Below are 19,885 nucleotides of genomic sequence, written 5' to 3' on the forward strand. Positions count from 1 at the left end.
GCTACACGGAATGAAGCTTCTTACTCGTCTTCTGCGGCGCTGTGTGAGGGTCATGATGCCTGTCCCGCCTGTCGTTTGATTGACAGGACCCTGGACAGGTCACCACTTCATCACCAGCCACTCACTCACACCTTTGGATAGTTTAGATCAACCTTGTGATTCCAGGTTTGAGTGAAGCTGTGCACCAGCTCTCTGTTTGGGTGGATGTGTAAACACCTACAGCATGAGCGGCCTTTTGAAAAAGTGAAAGCAAAATTCTAATTCCAATAAGTGTGCAATCTGTGAAATGACACTGACATTGGTCAACAAGTTTAATCACAATCCACTCTCCTCTGTGCCACGTATAATTATCTGGCCTAAATTTAATTAGAAAATAAAATTTAGGCATCATCTGTTGGTCAACCAGTTGAAATGTCAGCAAAAACAAGGACTTCTGAATCTACAGATCATACAGAAAACAGACAACAATAATAAAATAAAGTATTTATTAAGCATTTCTATTTATGAATAAACAGAATTAAACAACATAAATTATATTCTTGAGTTATTTAATACTGTTTTCTAACAATATTATTTATTTGTTTTATTTCTTAGTTGCATTGCATCTTTCAGGTCAACACGGCTCTTGATAGGTGAAATAATAACACAAACCCTGTTAGAAACAGTTTAGATGTTGTGCTACTTAAGCTGAGCTGCAGGGGGCGCTGTATGCAGCCTGTGTGTATGTAGCAGACATGAAGAGTTTGATTCTGCTAGATTAAATGAACACCCCTACTCCCACATACATTATCTGACATGAGAAAAAAGACAGCGATTGTACATGGACAGGAAAAGTCTCTGCGGGTTTTAAAGCCTAGACATAAAAATACCCGTAGGTCTGTTTAATTGTGCAGCAACAGTATAATTGTACTGTACAAGTGCATTGATCTGAGAGTAATGGTATACTAATACAGTATATAATGTGTAATAATAACAATAATAAAATAATAATAATATGTAACTCCTTGAGTTTATCATATAAATTGCTTGATTCATAATATACTTGATAGCTCTGTCCTCCACCACCTGTAGATTAGCTCTTGCAGTTGGCCCGGACGTTCATATACACTTTGTCAGCTGTGACACACAATGAGATGAGAAGACACATAAAGAAGCAGAAAAACACAATTATATAAATCAGCACAAATGGCATATTACAATTGCAAAGAATTAATTTTGAAAAGCTTTTGCTAAAACTGTTTAAGCACCTGGATTCACTCACACATCTAATTATATATTTGCACATTAACACATTTCTCTCTCTAACTGGTGTCACAGTAATGGTAAAATCTCCGGCCCAACTCGGGGCCTCCTTACCGTTCTCTAACTTCTGACGCCGGAAGCTGGCGCATCTGTAGGTGACGATGACGATGATGAGCGTCAACACCACATCTGCGCAAATGATGCCCGCTACTGTGCCCGGCTCGATTCTGTAGCACGAGTCATCTGGCGAAGGCAGGACAGACACAGAGTGAGTGGGACGGAGCACAGGACGCGAGCGAACTGAGGACGATGGAAGCAATGTATCAGGTGCTCTGCGCGCGCGGCGACTGATTTTCTAATACATAACACTCACACAAGCTGCGCTTTACAGCTGTGCTTAACGTCGCCGGCGTCGTACGTACCTGTGAGTCCCAGCGCCAGGTCTGGAAGAAAAACAAAGAAACCCACGTGACTCCATCAGAGTTTGCACCTCGCTTCGTTTTTTCCACTTCGCATCACGCAGCAACACCTCTGGCAGTTACGTTGCCATGGTGCAAACTGCGCGTCTGTGGTTTGCATTTTCCTGTGTACGACCACCGTAACGCCCGCGTGTGCGCGCGAGCGCATACTTACTGCAAAGAAGCAGCAGCCCGGCGAAGATGGGTCTGGTGTCTGCCATTGTCGGAGGCGTCGCTTCAGTTGCGCGTGTTCTGAAAGACGAGAGCGGCGAGGACGTAGAAAGTAACACAGCAAAGAGAAACGCATTCACGCACACGCGCTCATACTTTAGTGGAATATTTTTCTGTTTATTGCGAAGTGGTTTGGAACAGACGGTTGACCTTTATGGTTGTACCACTAAACACACAGCTCCTGTGTCGCAATGACTCACATCTTTCTGTGTGGGCATTTCCCCATAACACGAGAAGAAATCAAGTAAAGCTGAAGCAATTTTGTTAGAGTCCTTCAAATAGTGTCAAATAAACAGGAGCAGGTTCAACCATCACACTGTTCTCAGAGTCGGTTTAAAAAGATGTTAAAATGAATCAAACACATTCAGGAGTGCTCTCGTGCCAGCTTCAAATAGTAAATAAATAGTAAATAGTAAATAGTCAATGAGTTCGAGTGAGGGTCCTCGTACAGTACCTGCTCTGTCCGCACTGACCTGCTGTGTGGAAACCAGAAGATGATGTGACACCGGCTTCACATTAGATTTCACTTTTGAACGGTGACGTCAGACATTCTCTTCCTCTTCTTGCCTCAAACGCTGCCCATTTGTTTGCTTTTGGGTTTTCGTGTGCGTCCTCGCTGGCTGTTCCCCACGACTGGACCAGAAAAGCGTCCACTCTACTGTGCACGCGCACCGTGAAGCCAGTCTGGAGCTGGGACCCCACGGACGACACGAGCTGAGTGGTGTTGACTGCTCCTCTTTAGCATCTGAGCAGAACCACTGACACTGAAAGCCCTGACTGTGCGCGAGCTGCGTGAGCGTCATCTCCGCGCTCAGGCTGTAACTTTGCTGACTCTTAGTGGTCAAGAACAGCACTGTTGATATGAAACAGTCCATTTGTTCAAAAACTCTGCACAAACGTTGGACGACACAGCAGATCAAGGTGAGTTTTTTTTTTCTCCCAGCTGCGCTAAAATCACAACGTTTCCATTGTTGGAGGGTTTAACCAAGGCTGATTTTGCCTCTGTTCACCAGCAGAGGGCGCTGTGGCGCTGTGACATATCCAGCATGTAACATTAACACGGACGCTCCACGAATTACGGCCATCCACCCGTCGGTTTCACATACTTTACTATAGTTCTGCTTTTTCAACTTCTGTTCCTGCTTGGTCTAAAGTTAGAGAATGTGCCCTAAACTAGAAAAGCCTTGAATGAAGTTAGAATTATAAGATAAGATAAGATAATAAGACAAACTTTATTCATCCTACGATGGGGAAATTGTTTTGTCTGCAGCAGCAAGGACACATTAAACAGGACAAAAGTGTGTGTTATTAAATACACAACTATTGTGAGGAGCCTTGGAGTCATCTTTGACCAGGGTCTCTCTTTTACTTATATGTTAAAGAAATCTGGAACCGCCTCCATCTGGGCTAAAATTAGCAGCATCTGTACTCAGAGCGATGCCAACACTGATTTATGCATACAGCTCATTCAATATGCTGCAGCTGGAGTAATGTCGGCACTTAGAAAGAGAGATCACCTTTCTCCTACATTAGCTTCTCTGAACTGGCTGCCCGTAAAATAATTCAAAATTCTCCTATTCATAAAGTACTTAATGAAAAAGCTCCTTCCTATATTAATATATCTTACTATTCTTATTACGCTTCGTTCGCAGAGCGCTGGTCCCCTCTCCACGTCCTCTTTGAAAAGGCTTATAGTTGTAGATGGTTCTAAACACTGGCAGTGATTGGTTCTGTAGTCACAGTCAGACTGCCATAGACCTTAATTCATACATTTCATCCAATCACCTCCCATCATTGTTGTATGTTTAACTAACTTTGCTCTTGAGACTGACGACCAACAGTCTAAACAGGCTGAAGTGGGGAATTCAAACAGCAGTGAAGCTGCTGATGTGCCAACTGTAGAACGACAGAACGAAAATGAGTGAGGACTTGAATGTATCAGTGTGGAGAAGGTGTAAAAGAGCGTCACACAGAGGAAACGTGAACTTCTTGAGTGCGACAGCAGTGAGGGTGGGAACGCTCCATCCTCAGACAGTGAATCGTCTGATCTCAGTCAGTGTCGATTGCACAAAGAATATGAGGGCTGTCAAAATCAGAGATTACTTCTCAGATAAAGAATGTCTTATGAATTCAGTTTATGACCCGATATGAAGCAGAGGAACAGGGGGCTATTCCAACCCACAGATTTAACTACTGCTCAAAGTGAGTCGAGAACTGAATGATGGTGTTTTCTAATTGTGCATTTTTTTATTTCTTTGAACTTTTGGATGGATATAATATCTGAGAGTTAAAGTTTAGTTGAAAAATCAAATCTCTCATTGTCTCTCTCTCCCTCTCTCTTGATCTGAATCGAACTGAATGCCGCCCACCCTGTGACCACTCTGTCACTTTCATCCGTGTGAAGCTGGAATTTTGAGAGTGACTGTATGTTGTAGTTGTCAGTTCGTATCTGTCGTGACTAATCACCATGATGTGACACGTTCATCTTCATTCTGCGATTCTGACTTTTTGTCTTTGTCTGAATAGAAAGTAGTAAATGTTGAAAAAGCAGAAGGAGAAGCTGGATCATGAGATTTTAATATTAATGAGTCGCCTATATTTGAACGCAGATGACTGATGTTTTTAAGTGATTTCCTCTGGTTATTTATTTAATTTGAGAAATGAGGGAAAGCAGCTTCATATGTTTCAAGTGAAACCTACAGTTTTCTGAATCACCTTTCATTTCACTTTTCACTGCTTTCAATAATCCAGTTATTTCCCGTCAGATTTCTTTTTTATTTGGTTATGATTTCCTTGTTCTGCCTCAGACACTGGATCTTTAGTCATTCAGAACATTCCAGTGTTATGTCTGCTTGTTGTTTTTGCTGTGACACACATGTTCCTGTGAGTCTGTGTTTGAAAATCAATAATAAACATTGAATCTGCAGGACGGATCGGCTGTAAAGACAGGTGGAACCTTTGTGCTTGTGGTGTAACAAGTTGGGATGTTTTTTTCCAAAGCATTTGTGTAACAAGGAAGTAAAATGTTCTTTGACTTGTGATCTGTTCAAAAGATCAATTTAGTCAAAGCCTCCACTTACATTAAGGCTGAAATTATTACTTTAGGTGTAGGAAAAAATGAATTATTCACTTTGATGATCTTATTTCGTCCTGTGTTGTTACTTTATCACTGTTTTAATCCAGTTTCTCGTTCATGGAAAACGTGTAAAATGCTGGAAGTTTTCACTTTTTTTAAGTTCACATATTTTTAAGAGGTTTTTATAAATTCAACTGAAAAAAACTTTCTCTCTCTGTCTATAGCCACTATACAGTTCATCATTATAGGAAACATTACCACCCATTAAAATGTCAAACTATTCATTTGTTACATTTTTTAGATTTTAATTAGTTTACATTTTACTGAGAAATTCTCAGTGATTTGAAAAACAACCTACTTGTTAGTTGAGTTTATTTTATGATGTAATGTTGCATGTTTCTTGACGTTCACAATGAAAATCGCCCCAACTTTAACCCGCTGAACACATGAAACTGTAATTACCTGTCATTAGGACATTTCTCTGAACACGCCGTGAGTATTTTTCCTGATAATACGTTTGTACTTTTACTTAAAGATTCTAAATGCAGGACTTTCACATTGGTTATTTTTACCTCGTGGTGTCATTATTTATATATGTACGTATAAAACCCGATCTGAGATCAGCTCTGACATCCTGGCTTGTGAATGTGTGGCTTCCCCTGGTTGAGGGCGTGGACCACAGCTGGGGGCGGCGATGAGGAACAACGTGCTCTGTGTGTACAAGCAGCGGCCGCCACACGGCGAGTCAGACGCGGCGTTCCGGCGAGCGGAGCATCACACAGCAGCGGCTCCCGTTTTCAGCAGATCGGCGTCCCAGAGGAAGACCTGTCGAAGACCTCACAGCTAAACCGGTTCTGACATGCACTTTGATAAATGTGAGTAAGCTTTTCCCATTTACACCGTGTTGTTCTGTCGTGAGTGGCCCCATTGTTATTATCGTGTAGTTACTCCTTGTGCTTAACACAAGTCTTGATCCTGTCTGTGACACAGTTTTACACGTTGTCACTTAATTCTGGTGATGAGGAACTACGCAGGTTCGCGTATTTGCTCGGCCCGCTCTCGTTTCTTGTCGTGTGAAGGTGTTACGGGTGAATCCAGGAGTCGGGTCATCGGGAAAACCCTCGCACACCTCCGCCCTCCACGGCCCGCTTTCGTTTCCCGTTTCTGACTAATGCCGTGAGACGCGACGACCCGTCACGCCGCTCTGCTTAGACGTCTTTGTTCGTCCTCCCTGCGATACAGTGATACAGGCGCCGTTCATTAGATACTTGGTCGTGTGCGCTGGCTCTGATAACCGCAAAATGAGGAAACGCTCGAGCGCGACTTCTTTCTTTCTCGGAGACGCGACCTAAAAGAGAAAGGTCGCCGGAATCCCCACTCTCCCACGCACATGACTCAATGTCCAGGGGTTTCCACGGGCCCCATTTGAATGTGGCGCAGAGTAGCCCGGATGGGCGCGTGGGCAGCTGGTGTCACCCCGCGGCGCCCAAGTGTGCGCGTCCGGCGTCTTCTGACGGGACGAGACACCACCAGCAATTCCACCGGTTTCTCCTAATTGAAGTCGCGAGACGGCGACAAGAGCGGCTCCGCGCCTCGCGGTGTGACGTCACCGTCGCTGCAGATGCGCAGGTGGCTATTTCGTAAGGATGAAATGAGTCAGGATTAGGTAACCTATAGTAACACCTTCTAAGGCTGAAAACGAAACTGCTGCGTGACGTCATGCGACCCGATAAAGTGACCTTTAGCGTGCGGCCACGGGCCTTTGTGCACAGCTGCACAACGGGCGATTGTTTGGGACAGGTTCTCAGCTGGAAGTGAGATGGTTGTTCTTGAGAAGAGAGAACCGCCAGCAGACAGGCAAGTCCATGAAGTCATACTGCTCTCCTGTGTGTGTGTGTGTGTGTGTGTGCGCGCGCGCGTGCGTCGGAGTAAAGAGAAAAAGAGAAGCGACGGAGAGCGTGTCACCCTCCTCTCCCTCCCTCCTTCCTCGCAGACACTTGTGCAATAGCACGCACACGGCTGCAACACGTGTCGCGTTACGTGTGCGCCGCCGCGCACCGACGGCAGGAAGATGCGGTGTCTGCGAGCGTAATGGAGCGCGACAGGAAGGTGTCATAGAAAATGAGCGGTGGCGATCCCATGCAGGTTTCTGATCAGCCGCGCTGCCTCGTCTGGCCGCACGAACCCTGTTCCTAATGGAGGAGGCTCGTGTCAGACCTTTATCTGTGCCTCGGCTCCGGTTCCACACGCGGGGTGGAAATATCACTGTATGTTTCACGTGTGGGGTTCCGTTTTTGAGGAAACAACCTGTGTGGTCATATTATGTCAACTGGAAACAGAATTCTGTGTTGCGGTTTTTTCCTATTTTTTGCTCATTTCCTCTACCTGTTCGGTGGAAATTACTCTTTTGTCATGAAAGGTCTTCAGGCGGAAACTGAACCGGTGCTGTGATGGATCTGATGCTGATGTCTGCAGATGAGCAGTAAAATGCCACTGTGGAGAAACTGAGTGTAGATCAGATAAGTCATGATTGGAGTTTGACTTTAAGGTGTCACACCTTTCAGCATAAATAGGTTCCATTAAGATTTTAGATGTTTGAGCGAATACTCATCATTATCTCTTTCAAATTACAGACATTTTCCATTAAAGGATTTTAATGTTTATGCAGTATGTTTCTAGCCAAAACACGTTCTGGTTTCCATCATTCAATATATTTATTTAGGCTGAAAAAGAACTGTAAACAGATGACGTCATTATCTAATTTTCTAATTTTTCTAAATAGTCGCATCTCGTATCATTTGCTGTTGTCTCCCTCTGTCAGCACCAAAAGAGAAGCCGTGTTGCACTCTGCCCACCGTGAAGAAGCTCTTGGAGGAGAAGCGAAAGCGCGAGACGTCCTCTCTGCCGCCGTCCTGCTCTGCAGCCAGCACAAGCCCCGCCCCCTCGAACGCCGTAACGGTACGTGGCCGAAGACGCGAGCGCCGGCGCCTCCGAGGAACCCGGGGAGGCGTCCGTTGGCCTCAGGGGAAGTTAAACACACGAATCGAAGCGGAAGAAGAAACAAAGTAACAAGTTGGAAAATCAAATCAAAAAAACAAAATCGGTGCAGAGCAGAGAGTCAGACCTCCGAACTGTGGATAACGATGATTACGCGAGTGCTATTTCAACGATTTCCTCTCTCTCCCCCGCAGCAGTTGGCCTCGACGGAACAGTACACCTGCACAGGTAAGAGCTGGCCGCGTGCTCACCCCACTGCTCACCCGCGCCCCCTGGTGCCTCACCCTCTGCCCCCCCCCCCCCCCCCCCCCCCCCCAGGAGCATCGAGCAGCTACTCAGACATGGCGCTGAGCTACGAGTCCTGGCCTGCGGACGCGGGGTACAACTTCTTCAGCCAACCAGGACCCACCTACTCTACAGGCTACAGCCCCCTGATGGTGCCCGAGTACAACGCGCTGCAGCAGCTGCCGGGGTTCGGAGACGCCATGTCTCAGGGTTATGTAAGGGCGCCGCCGCCGCCGCGCGCTGAGCCCTGAGCGGCGCCGTCACCTGAACCCTGTGCTCTCTGAAGCAGGACTGCCAGATGACGGTGGGCGACCCCGGCATGCCGTCGCCCTGGTCCCTTCTGCAGAGCCCGCAGCTCAGCTTCCAGCCACAGATGGACTCCAAGAAGCTGGCGGAGGCGCGGATGCTGATCGCGGCCATGGAGCAGAGCAGCCTCACGGTGCAGGACGAGGACGGGGACACGTGAGTGGCTGCGCGGGCGGGCGATGGCCGCGTGGGTTCCGGCCGCGCGTCGGGTCCGGCTAACCGTGTGCTCTGCCGCAGCCTCCTGCACATCTACACGGCCAAGGGCTTCAGGGAGCACGCCTACGCCGCCGCGGAGAAGCTGAGCCAATTCAGGACGCTGGACGTCAAAGAGCACAAGGGCAAGACGCCGCTGCTGGTGGCCGTGGCGGCGAGGCAGGCGGAGATCGCGGAGGACCTGCTGTCGCTGGGCGCCGACGTCAACGCCTGCGACGACAAGGGGCAGACGGCGCTGCACCTGGCGTCGCACTACGGCTTCCCCGACGTGCTGCAGGTAAGGCGCCGCCTCAGCGCCGCCTCAGCGCCGCCTCAGCGCCGCTCGGCTCGCGGCGCGGAGGCGAGCGTCACTCAGGCCCCGCGTGTGTGTCCGCAGGTGATCCTGTCCTACCGACCCGCCTTCAACCTGGAGGCCCGCAACTTCGAAGGTGAGCCGCCGCCGCCGCAGAGCACCGGAGCTCCCGCCTTAGCTCCCGTTCACCCCCCCTTTTCATGGTTCCAGGCATGACTCCGCTGCACTGCGCGGCCATTTCCCACAGCGTCACCGTCAAGGCCTCGGCCGCCGCCGGCCTCGCGGACGAGGGCCTGCAGAAGATGGCTGAGAACAAGCTGGTGTGCGTGGACAGGCTGGTGAAGGAGGGGGCCTCCCTGCAGAGCCAGGTACGAGCACGGACCCCCTGCTGTGGGGGGGAGCGCCCAGGCGCCGCTCTGTTTTCACTTTCTCGCTCTGACTCGTCATGCTCTCATCGCGGTTTTCCCATTACTTCTGATCCCCCATTTCCAGGAAATCAAAAGTAACAAGACCGTGCTGCACTTGGCCGTGAAGGAGGGGAACCTGGACCTGGTCCGCTACCTGCTCAGCATTTCCCTGCCCAACATGAAGGACTTTGTCAACATGAAGGTGAGCCCCGCCCCCGCGCCGCCCACTCGCCCCGCAGCGCGTCCGCGCACGCGGCCGATCCGCTCACGCCGCAGCGCTCTCGCCCGCAGGCTCACGGCCACACGGCCCTGCACATGGCCGCCGGTCTCCACGGCAACCCCCACCAGGAGGAGATCCTGCGGCTGCTGCTGAGCAAAGGGGCCGACGCCAGCGTCCGCAACCTGGAGAACGACCAGCCGGCGCACCTGCTGCAGAGCGGCCCCCAGGGGGAGCAGGTGAGTTGACCCCCCCCCCCCCCCCCCCCCCCCCTCTGCGCGAGGCTGTCATGTGCTGCGTTCATGCTAACTCGCTGTCATCCGTTGAATTTCTAGCTGAAGCTCATGCTGAAGAAAAGGAACGTCTCCTCCCGCCGACGTATCATGTCCTTGCAGGACCAGGAATGATTAAGAAACCAGTAATCCCAGTTTGGAGGGAAAGATGTGAAGCCGTTTCCTCTGTTCAAAAGGGGACAGTGTGTTATTGTTAAAGGTTTTGGGAGTCTCTGGCCAATAGACTGCACATTAGTCTGATATTTAAATCCTAAAACATATTTACACAACTAACTTATGTTGTGCGGCATACAGCTTAAATCAGACGTTTGCAAGAAATACAAATGCTTTATTTATTTCTCTGTCATTTGAGGCTCTTGACCAAACGCTTCAGCTGTTGCCAACAAATTGCAATGTTTTTAATTGAAGATTTTTAATTTATGTATTTATATTCACAGCTCACATTAAGAAAAGTCAATGGAAAGCATCAGTTATCTTCAATCAGTGGAATGTACAGGCGATGCTGTGGATGATGCGTATTCGTGTTCCTTACAGGCTAAACTCCTAGTTTCATGTTGATTTCTGTGAAATCGTTACAAGCTCTGGGACAATGTCCCTGAAACCCCTCAGACTCCGGTCGAAGCCCCCATCACAGTATTTATCATATTGATACAGTGAGTGATGGTTCGGATCTCAGTCAGCATGTGTTGAGAATACGTGTGCCTACAAAATGATTATTTTACAATCATTCATATTCATTCTGTCACAGGCGCTACATCAAACTTGTGACATCAGGAGCAATTCTCTTTTTGGGAAAATTTGACTTTACTGTGTAAAACTAGTGACAAACTGATTGTGACCAAGGATTCTCTTTCTTATCACACACATTACACGCGTAGGTGCGATGGCAGTCTGTGTGACTAAGAGCAGGATTCAGTCAGGACGAGTGCAATAGCTGCTCGGCTGTTGGTTCTGATGGGCAGGGTGCCGCCCCGTTCACGCGTGGCTACTGAAATTAGCTGGAGACCGGCGTGATGCCGTTTACACACACCGTTTACTCCTCGAGGCTCGTTCACCAGCCTTTACGGCGGCTGCCGCCCTTCAGCCGGAAGTGAAGCGGGCGTTCATGTCATTTGAGTCATTAATGACGGCTTAGCTGTGTCTCACCCCTTTATCTTCCTACACATGTTCTATGTGACGAATCAACCTGAACAGCATTAGAATCTCTACCGTAATTTGTGAAATTGCTAAAACAAATCCTAATTCTGACGATTTTTGCTTTGTTAAGCAGATATTTTTAAGTGCTTTGATAGTTTGGTCTAATTGTTTTAGGCCTGATGAAAGAAATCCAAATAATGACATCTGTCTTTATGTCAAACGTAGGACACAGGTCTATTAGGTATACAGGTATATTTTATCAGTTCATGTTGAATTGAAAATACATATTTTAACCCTTTTCCTGTCATAAACTTTACAGTAGCACTGTGATTCTCGTTGATTGAATGTATTTGCTCTGTTCTGTGCTTTTTTAAAAAAATATTTTTTCTTTGTGCCTTAAAAACAATGTTTCCAACTGATTTAAGCTTATTTCCATGTATACAGGATGTTTCTGCATGGATTTAAAATGAAAACATATATAATTATAATCTGACGCGCTTCAGTGAAATGAAAACTGGTTTAAATAAACAAACCAAGTATTGTTTTCGACTTTTGTTTCTCTTATTGTGTTACTAATGAGTGGACAGTAAAGAGTGATCACAACGAGGCTGTGGTGCTTTGGAAAACCCTGTTTATTGATCATCCAGTGAACAAACGTATATTCGCCATAGGAGGAGTATTTGTGTGTGAGCGTTTTTTTTGCTGGACTGGTGACTTCCTCTCTCTCCTCCAACTATCCCACATGTTCTAAACACTTTGAGGAGGCACTGCAGAAGAAATTACACAGATGTGAACACAGTTGCGTTCAAGCACATGACGGCCTAAAGAACAGAATTCCCTCCCATAATGGGAACCTACTTTCTTTCTTTGGTATCTGGCTACCAGAGGAGTTGGAGCTGCAGACAGAAATAAGGCAGACATTAGTGCAATATTTAATCGATCAATATTATCAACTACTCGCATTCTTGATCGCAGGTCAAACTCAGTCAGAGGTTGTGAAATAACCGAGCTAAAGCATCAAAGCAAAATGCCGTCGCTCTGTGGCCGCTCTTCCTGTCTGGCCGTACAAGCAGCATGCTCTCAGCTGAGATTATACAGTGCGTCGCCCACACACTCGCAACACATCAAGAGCGGTGCTCGGAGCGAACACAGATAAACACAACGTTCTGTGAAAGCGCTCTGGTGCGTTGGTAGTAGGTGGAGTACGCAGCGCAGGGAGGGGGCATTGAGAGGAGAGGCATCCAGTTCAGGGACAAAAGAAAAGCTGTGTGAAACTCAGTTTTTGGCAAAGAACAATACTGAAAAACAGATTTTTTCCATTGGGGTTGGGGATTCACCTATAAGTCAGACTCATACAGCATGCACAGGCCAATCATCCAAACTGTGCACAACTCTTACTTGGATGAGGATTTTACACATTTAGTGAATTTTTTACCTGTTTGAGGAATGATAGATTTAGTTACAATGGTTCTGTAAACTGCTCATTGAATATATATATATATAGATCTTTATTATATATACATATTACAAACTTACTCAGGGCTATTAAAATGCCAGCGACAAACATAACGACAGCTAAAATAACTCCCGTGGTCCGCAACGTCTCATAATCTACAACACAACCACACAGACTCAGAAGCGTTAGACAAATTTAAATCACATTGAATATTTGTCAGGTTAAACATGATGCGTTGTTATATGGAAATTATGTAAATCTCACCATAATCAAATTCATGTCGGTCTGGATCTTTCCAGGGCAATGGCTCTGCAAAGAAAAAGCGTTGAAGAAGTCAATGTGCTGGGTTTAACACGACAACAGCGGCTTTTTAAGCTCCCTGGACCTGCAGGCTTGGCTCACGCTCCTCAGGGGGTTTTCCTCCACTGAGTGATGCTGAATGCAGCATCTCTGCTCAGCAAAAAAAGATGCACCACTAGAAATGGGTTGCAAGCCAGAAGCAGGACGCCGAGGGATCCTGCAGCACCGAAAAAAATAAAAAATCTCATTCTACAGATGTGTTGCAGGACAGTCGGTGCCAAACCGGGAGGCTGCGCATCAATAATGCGGCTGCATGTTGCTGAACATTCACTACCAAGTGGCTGAGCTGGCAGTCTGCATTCCTTCAGTCTTTGCTCGGCCACAAATACTGCTCAAATTCCAACAACGTGCATGACTTTAGTATGGTCTGTTCCAGTTTGGAGTCAGTGGAACTCCTGTTATTACATCTATTTGAATAATTATTAGCACTTTCTCTGCAATGATGAATGAATAAAAAACAAAAAAAAAACTATTTAAGACGGAGGTAAAAAACATGCAAAGAAGCAAACCTGAGGTTGCCATGGCTGCACGATCTTTGAGAAGATCTTGGTCTTGCAGAGATGTGGGAACGTGCAGGGACGCGGTTAAAGACCGAGGATGGAGCGAGGTTGCAGGACAGGAGAGAACAGACCCAGCTGCACTAGAACCCTTCAGTGTGAGTGTAGGACCCCTCTACTGGTCACACTAAAGCATTACTGGTGCAGCCCAGGAGTGGTCCCATAGTAAATAGAGCAGGCTGCAAAAAGGAGGGAGGGGGGGCTGAGTCAGTCATCACAGCAACTCAGCATTAGAAAGAAGCTGCTGTTTACTCAAAGTGCACAAGTCAACTGTGTTTTACCTACTGAGTTAATGGCAAAGGCTTTGAAAGGCTGAGAAGTAAAGATGTGCTTTGCTGCTGTTTGGTGAATGCTCTAAATGCATCACTTCTCTGTGGGCTTTTGTGCAATGCAGTGATCTGCATTCAGCTCCAGGTGCAGCTTTTACCTCTGACAGACGAGAAACCTGCCAGTTAACAGCACTGACCCATTATTTGTAATATTCAGTGTATTTTTCTTTTTAGTCTGAGACGCCTCCGTGAGCTGCACAATGCGGCACATAACGGCCCCACGTGGCCGCCGCTGGTCATTAGCGCTGAGCTACCTGCAGCGTCAGCAGCAGCAGGAGAGCAGCGTGATCCGAGGGCTGCGCTGTGTTCACTGACACGTTCATTAAGTAATGACGCATAAAAAAACAACATTTCAAACAGGTTTAATTCACTAGTCTAAAAGTGATGAAAATACAAATCATAAGAGTGCTACCGTACAACACATTCAGCACATTGTGTCGCAACAGCTGTTAACGAATGCATAAAAAAATCTGAGAGAGAGAGAGAGAGAGAGAGAGAGAGAGAGAGAGAGAGAGAGAGAGAGAGAGAGAGAGAGAGAGAGAGAGAGAGAGAGAGAGAGAGAGAGAGCACATTGTGAAAACTGGAGGAAGCCCTGCGTGTTCATGGAAAGATTGTCCACAGCTGTGATCGCGGCATCTGCTGCCACCTACTGGCACCGGGCGTTAACACTGGAGGGGGAAGAGCAGTGGGAGACGGCCATTAGTCTCAAAACAAACGGCTCCCTGCTGCAGGAATTCACAGATGTTTGCGACACCCTCACCTGATCTCGTGGCCTCCGCGTCCAACAAGCTGCACAAACAATTCCAGACCCAAAGTAATTAATCAACTTCATCTAAAACGATGGGTTTGAACTGAATATAAATAAATATATGAAATATTCACCCTTTGCACATCTGGCCTGCTGGTTCTGGAGAGAATCAGACATTAGTTAGTGAAATGACACTGACGTGGAGAACAACACGCGTGCTTTGGTTGCTTACCTGGGTCGCCTTTACTTGTTCCTGCTTGAACAGGTACATTTCCGACCTGTTTGGGGTTGAAACAAAAAAACTAAATGAATATACAGATCAAAAATATATGACAACGAATTAAACAAGTAAGAAATCCATAGGACCAGGTGTAAGAACCAATCGAGTAAAGAAACAAGAGTCTCCAAGGTCTAACGGGTCAGGAGGCCTCACAAACATCACACCCACAAGATCCAGTTGGTAGAAAACACTAAACTTTTATCTTTCCATAGACTCAACAATCCGATTACTGCCAGTGTATCGGACGTGAGCTCAAGGTCAAATTCCCTGTTTGTGTTTGATTCCCAGGGCAACATTTAAATGGTTTCCTTTCTTCCTACAACGTTTCTTGCTCCGTCACACCTTCACAGACGATGATGTAATCAGAAAGTTCTCTCAGTTCAACGGAGCAACTTATGTTAATGTCGGTAACTTGAATAACTACATGACGTTGCAGTAAATGCATCTACGTTAAATAGGTTGTTTACCTTATCTTGTACAAATGACAGTACGTTATAAAGATGACTGGAGAAAACAGTAGTCATTACTTGACCGGTACCCTCACACGCCTTAGCTCTTCATAGAGAGCAGCTAGAAATCCAAGGTGATCCTGAGCGAGCAGAGAGCGAGAGCCAGGATGTGTGGCTCCTCCTGAATTATTTAATCGCTGGTTTTGGTTTCAGGGATCCCACCGGCAGTAACAGCATGTTCTGAACCCTGGAAGCCCACTAAGACTGAGTAAAGGCACGAAGGCTCGCTGAGGTGGCACGTCCAGCACCGGCTGCTGGCGGAGACACCGAGGCTGGACTCGTACTTACTGACGATTAGAGCGATGCCCAGGACGAACAGCACCACGGCGAAAACCAGGCCACCGATTCGCAAGGATTCATAATCTGAAACAATAAAAAGGAGTGGAAGGTTTTTAGATACCATCTAAAACCAAGAGCAGCCCTGCAGAAGTAAGCAAGGCAGCAAATAACACTGGGAGTTTTAAGTTGGAATGTCACACCCTGAAACTAATGATCACTGTACTGGTCGATCAATGGGGAACAGACCAGTATGACGACACTACCAGCAGCTGGAAAACGACACAACCTGCAAAATTAATGGGAATGTTTTCATGTTGGTGGCTTAGTATGAACTGAAAAGTGCAGCACAGAGGACAGGACTGGGCCTCTGGCGTGGGCCGTGGGACTGCTCCGGGGGGGGGGGGGGGGGGGGGGGGGGGGTGAAACTTTTCCATCGCGTCTGGAGCGACGCGCGGGAAAAATGCAAACTCATCTGAACCCTCCAGATGTTTCCTGTGCAGCGGCCTCGGCCATCAGAGGACCACTCACCGTACTGAAAGGCGCTGTCGTAGTCTGGGGAGCAGAGACACAGACAGCAGCTACTCAGCGGGTTGAAGGTGTCACTCTACTCATTTACCAGCCAGTTAAAATGAACATGCAGCTAATGTTGATTTGGTCTTTGTTCAACTAATACCCACCTTGGGCTCCGTCTGCTTCTGAAGCTGAGAGAACAGGAGAACAAGCATTAGTACTTAAGAGATTCCCATGGTTGTGTATATGCCAGTGAAACACAATCAGTGGTAGAACCTCATGTCCACAGGGAAAACACAACCTGTACCCATGGGAAAGACTGAATACTGGCTTTAAGAGGATTATATTATTGATATTAAGCATTATGCATTAAATATTAAAATAATCACTCAGCATTGAATTAAACTGTTTATATCTGCAGCAGTTGATATGCATTCATCGCCTTGATGCGGCTTTTTATCATCAGTGATGTGTGGAAGAAAAGACTTGGGGTCTGTTCTTCCTCCTCTTGGATTCAGGGACAGGCAGAGTAGTTAAAGACGTGCATTCATGTGAAATAATCATCAAGTCACAAAGCAGACACTGTTTACTTGAGCGCAGAACATGGTGCAACCTTGGAGAAGCACAACGCTGGTAGGCAACGTTTCATTAAAAGGTGATATTTTCTCAGAAATACCAAAGAGATTATGAGCAGCATTTGAAATGTCAGCAAGACTGAGTAGCTGTGTTTATGCATCGACTTCAGAACTGATCAGTAAATCAATAAAGTGAACCATCACCGAGGTTCACTCAACTCAAAGTGTGAGTTTGCCTCTATCGATGTATCGCAGCAGCTCATGAAAAGACGTTCGGACGCTCAAAGCTCACCCCGTTTGACTCGATCCCAGTTTAACATCAGCTGCTAAATTGAGTCGGAAACAGCAGCGACTCCGCGGAGCTCCATGTTTTGTTGCATCGTGCTCGGAGCGCATAGAGGGTTAAAGAGCCGACGTGACCTTCGACCTCATTATCAGCAACAAATACCGACGCCACAATCGCTCTGTACTTCGCAAAAACACGGTTCACCATATTGTTTCTGACAAGCCTTTAAAAAGGAGGTCTGACTGTAACCTAGGACCTGGGAGTCAGAGCGGATCCCACAGTGAAGGCAAATCTGCTTAACATCAGGCTCAGCGATGGCAGCTCGCACGCAGAAACCAAGCGAGGAGCGGGGCCTGCATTAACAATGGAAAACTTGGCAGACGACTGAATAAATGATCGTTCAAACCGCAGTTTGCGCGAGTCCGACGTGCCCTTTACTCACAGCCAAACACTCGCGTGAAATGATAAAATGTGACGGCGAGCGCTGCCTTTCGCACAGATTCGAGGCAAAGCCGTGCAGCGGACGGAGCCACACTAAAAAACCCAAGCGAGCTCTCGAGAGCAGAGGACTCACCCATCATCTCCCTGCCGAACGCTGACCCTGTTACACACACACACACACACACACACACACGGGCTTAAACTAAGCACCAGAGAGGCCACGAAACGCAGGGACGACCAGCGTTTGAAACGGCATCATGGTCCCAAACCTGGAAAGGATGCTCACCCAGTGCAGGAGCCAGCCAGCAGCTGAAGGCCACCAGCACCACCAGATCCATTGTACCTGCATTAAACAAAGAGTCCATTTATCAGTTTGATCAAGTGCATTAAAACGGAGCAGAGGTGATGCAGAAACAACAAGCAACTCTATCCCTCTGTGGATAAAAAGAAGAGCTAACTCCTGGTAGGGACATCAAGATACATGTTGACTAGACGTTACATAACAGGATCTCTTCTGTTAGAGTGATATGGGTCTCAGTAGTAAGGCCTGGTGACACTGGTTAAGGAAGTGGGTCTATTTCAGGCCCGGGTCCTTAGAACATGGGGGTTGGTGTTGCGTTGCACTGAATATTTGGTGACCGGTTGGTCTAGTTTCTATGTAGGAGCGCGATCCTCCCGGGGCCGCGTTCAGTGTATATCACCCAGGACATTCTTTAGAGTCTTACACCCATATGTTTACTGGCTAAGGTTGCACCACCAGGCTGTAACTCATGACTGGATCAGCGGCAGAACGTCCACAACACACCAGTCACAAGCGAGAGGCAACACAAGTATAAGTGAGGCACACGCAAAAAAAACAAACAAACAGAAAAGTGCAGTAAAATGCTGTGCAATGCAATCATTGTGCGTTTAGCAGAGCCAAGGTTCCCCCTCCAGGCCCAGAGCACTGCTGGGGATTCATGCATGACTAGAGGGGGGGACGTGAAGCCCTTGGAGCAAAATTAACAACACACACCCGCCAAACAGGCTTAAACCAACAAATGCAGGGTAAGAACCAATGCAATAATCTTGTTTGTTAGAATTCCGAGTGATGAAAAGGAAAATAATGAGCAGGCAGACGAGAAGCTCCCCAAACCCGAACCCCGGCCCATTATTTTAAGATAATAAAAGCAATAACAGTGGGGAAGATAGAAACTACCATAATTGCATGCGACAGTTGTGGCAAAGTTATTGGAGCTGATCTGAAGATCTGAGCGGAGGGTAAACGTCACTGGAGCGCAGATAACACTGCGCCAACGCGAATGAACCCTTTGCGTCTCGCCGAAACAGGGGAAGTAAACAGGGCTAAGTTTGCGCCTTTACGCGCCGCACAAGCGGCAACTCGGTGCAACTAGACGGTCACGTGTTCTCTGAGGCACGTCGCCGAACGTTGGGGGTTGAAGGCTTTTCTCCGAGGCAAAAAACAAGTTGCGGACGCGAACGCGTTTGGGGAAGAGACGCGTTCGCGGATTAATGGGGCGCAAACACCGATCCCGGTGGAAACAGACAGGGCACAGAGAAGGAGAACGTCGTCCGTTGAACGTAAAGCCAAACTTACCGAGCATCAGCCTCACAGCGTAAACGCGCTACTGCGAAGACTTTCCGACGGAAATGACGGGTTCGCTACAAAAGTTTTCCCGCTCGTTATTCAGCAGACAAATACACTTTTAAGCGCAAACTGTCTTATAAATAACCGATTGAACGTGAATAATTCACTGCTGCATCCTGTGGAGACTCCTATATAGACTCCAACTATGGCAAATAAAGCCCTGCTCCTCAGTCGGGTCTCAGGAATGAGACTGAAGGGGGGGGGGGGGGGGGGTTGAGGGGGCGGGGTGCCGGAGTGAGCACCGCCACTGAAGTTACTCCCAAATATTACCCAGAGCTGCCCCGCACACACTGCAGCAGCACAGGGGAGCGGTGAAGGGACGCTGCTCCTCCTGCAGGCGTCGGTGCCAACACCGAGAGCTAAACAACCAGCTGTAAATCCTCCTCATTTACTCTCCAAGGCCCAATAGAGGAGACACGAGCAGCATCGGACGGTGAGGCCGCTGTGCTGAAGTGTGATATACAGCCTGTGGGGAGCGACTCAGTGCTAAGCAGGGAAAACACGAGCGAGGCAGAACCAGAGCGAGCGGACTGGGAACACTGGGCCCTGCACCAGTCTACCAGATTCCTCACTGCGCTATTAACAGGCGGGAGGTTCTGTTTCCATGCAGCGTGTGCAGATGATGGTGGCAAACATTTGTGGAATCTAACTGGACTCTGTTCCCCAGAGGAAGGGCCTGGGAAGTTTTTCCCGTCAAGGCATCAGCTGTGACAGACATCACACACGAGTTGTGCATTTACTGAAGGACCAATC

At 47.5% G+C, this 19,885-nt stretch overlaps 3 protein-coding genes across 11 annotated transcripts; 1 reads left to right on the forward strand and 2 right to left on the reverse strand.

The window, feature by feature from the left end:
• Positions 1-470: 470 nt before the first annotated feature.
• hcst (hematopoietic cell signal transducer) lies at positions 471-2,660 on the reverse strand. Of its 3 annotated transcripts, none has more exons than XM_029130051.2 (5): positions 2,405-2,660; positions 1,876-1,952; positions 1,665-1,685; positions 1,357-1,485; positions 471-1,116 (listed from the first exon to the last, which is right to left on the reverse strand). In XM_029130051.2, exons 2-5 carry the CDS (start codon positions 1,919-1,921, stop codon positions 1,073-1,075), a joined length of 240 nt encoding a protein of 79 aa, XP_028985884.1. In that variant the 5' UTR covers positions 1,922-1,952; positions 2,405-2,660; the 3' UTR covers positions 471-1,072. The 3 variants fall into 3 exon arrangements, with proteins under 3 accessions (XP_028985884.1, XP_028985882.1, XP_055358948.1); XM_029130049.2 differs by having other exon boundaries at positions 2,386-2,660; XM_055502973.1 differs by lacking the exon at positions 2,405-2,660 and having other exon boundaries at positions 1,876-2,379.
• Positions 2,661-2,687: 27 nt separating this feature from the next.
• LOC114843472 (NF-kappa-B inhibitor delta) lies at positions 2,688-11,703 on the forward strand. 6 transcript variants are annotated; one of them, XM_029130043.3, is made up of 11 exons: positions 2,688-5,882; positions 7,829-7,965; positions 8,199-8,232; positions 8,323-8,504; positions 8,576-8,751; positions 8,833-9,085; positions 9,185-9,236; positions 9,311-9,468; positions 9,593-9,709; positions 9,799-9,963; positions 10,060-11,703. In XM_029130043.3, the coding sequence occupies exons 1-11, from the start codon at positions 5,867-5,869 to the stop codon at positions 10,129-10,131; spliced, it is 1,362 nt and encodes a 453-aa protein (XP_028985876.1). In that variant the 5' UTR covers positions 2,688-5,866; the 3' UTR covers positions 10,132-11,703. The 6 variants fall into 6 exon arrangements, with proteins under 6 accessions (XP_028985876.1, XP_028985878.1, XP_028985879.1 ...); XM_029130045.3 differs by having other exon boundaries at positions 8,579-8,751; XM_029130046.3 differs by having other exon boundaries at positions 8,202-8,232.
• Positions 11,704-11,768: 65 nt separating this feature from the next.
• Positions 11,769-19,319, reverse strand: fxyd7 (FXYD domain containing ion transport regulator 7). Of its 2 annotated transcripts, XM_055502972.1 has the most exons (10): positions 19,082-19,319; positions 17,771-17,827; positions 17,618-17,644; positions 16,350-16,373; positions 16,201-16,224; positions 15,682-15,756; positions 14,837-14,882; positions 14,739-14,763; positions 14,617-14,645; positions 14,203-14,524 (listed from the first exon to the last, which is right to left on the reverse strand). In XM_055502972.1, exons 1-7 carry the CDS (start codon positions 19,086-19,088, stop codon positions 14,848-14,850), a joined length of 249 nt encoding a protein of 82 aa, XP_055358947.1. In that variant the 5' UTR covers positions 19,089-19,319; the 3' UTR covers positions 14,203-14,524; positions 14,617-14,645; positions 14,739-14,763; positions 14,837-14,847. The 2 variants fall into 2 exon arrangements, with proteins under 2 accessions (XP_028986065.1, XP_055358947.1); XM_029130232.3 differs by lacking the exons at positions 14,837-14,882; positions 15,682-15,756; positions 16,201-16,224; ... (2 more) ...; positions 17,771-17,827; positions 19,082-19,319 and adding exons at positions 11,769-11,921; positions 12,013-12,050; positions 12,553-12,589; positions 12,691-12,765; positions 12,875-12,919 and having other exon boundaries at positions 13,480-14,524; positions 14,739-14,769.
• Between the last annotated feature and the right edge of the window lie 566 nt (positions 19,320-19,885).

Source organism: Betta splendens, chromosome 16, assembly GCF_900634795.4.
Source record: "Betta splendens chromosome 16, fBetSpl5.4, whole genome shotgun sequence".
Taxonomy (NCBI): Eukaryota; Metazoa; Chordata; class Actinopteri; order Anabantiformes; family Osphronemidae; genus Betta; species Betta splendens.

What these genes read in the sequence shown, in the direction of transcription:
- hcst (XM_029130051.2), bottom strand. Translation starts at nt 1,921, where the DNA reads ATGGCAGACACCAGACCCATCTTCGCCGGGCTGCTGCTTCTTTGCA. An exon ending in CGGGCTGCTGCTTCTTTGCA is followed by an intron (nt 1,686 to 1,875) that starts GTAAGTATGCGC and finishes TTTTTCTTCCAG; the next exon opens with ACCTGGCGCTGGGACTCACA. An exon ending in CCTGGCGCTGGGACTCACAG is followed by an intron (nt 1,486 to 1,664) that starts GTACGTACGACG and finishes TGCCTTCGCCAG; the next exon opens with ATGACTCGTGCTACAGAATC.
- LOC114843472 (XM_029130043.3), top strand. An exon ending in ACGCCATGTCTCAGGGTTAT is followed by an intron (nt 8,505 to 8,575) that starts GTAAGGGCGCCG and finishes TGCTCTCTGAAG; the next exon opens with CAGGACTGCCAGATGACGGT. An exon ending in GGGCCTCCCTGCAGAGCCAG is followed by an intron (nt 9,469 to 9,592) that starts GTACGAGCACGG and finishes CCCCATTTCCAG; the next exon opens with GAAATCAAAAGTAACAAGAC.
- fxyd7 (XM_055502972.1), bottom strand. An exon ending in GTTCGGCAGGGAGATGATGG is followed by an intron (nt 16,374 to 17,617) that starts GTGAGTCCTCTG and finishes CTGTTCTCTCAG; the next exon opens with CTTCAGAAGCAGACGGAGCC. An exon ending in CGACAGCGCCTTTCAGTACG is followed by an intron (nt 15,757 to 16,200) that starts GTGAGTGGTCCT and finishes TTATTGTTTCAG; the next exon opens with ATTATGAATCCTTGCGAATC.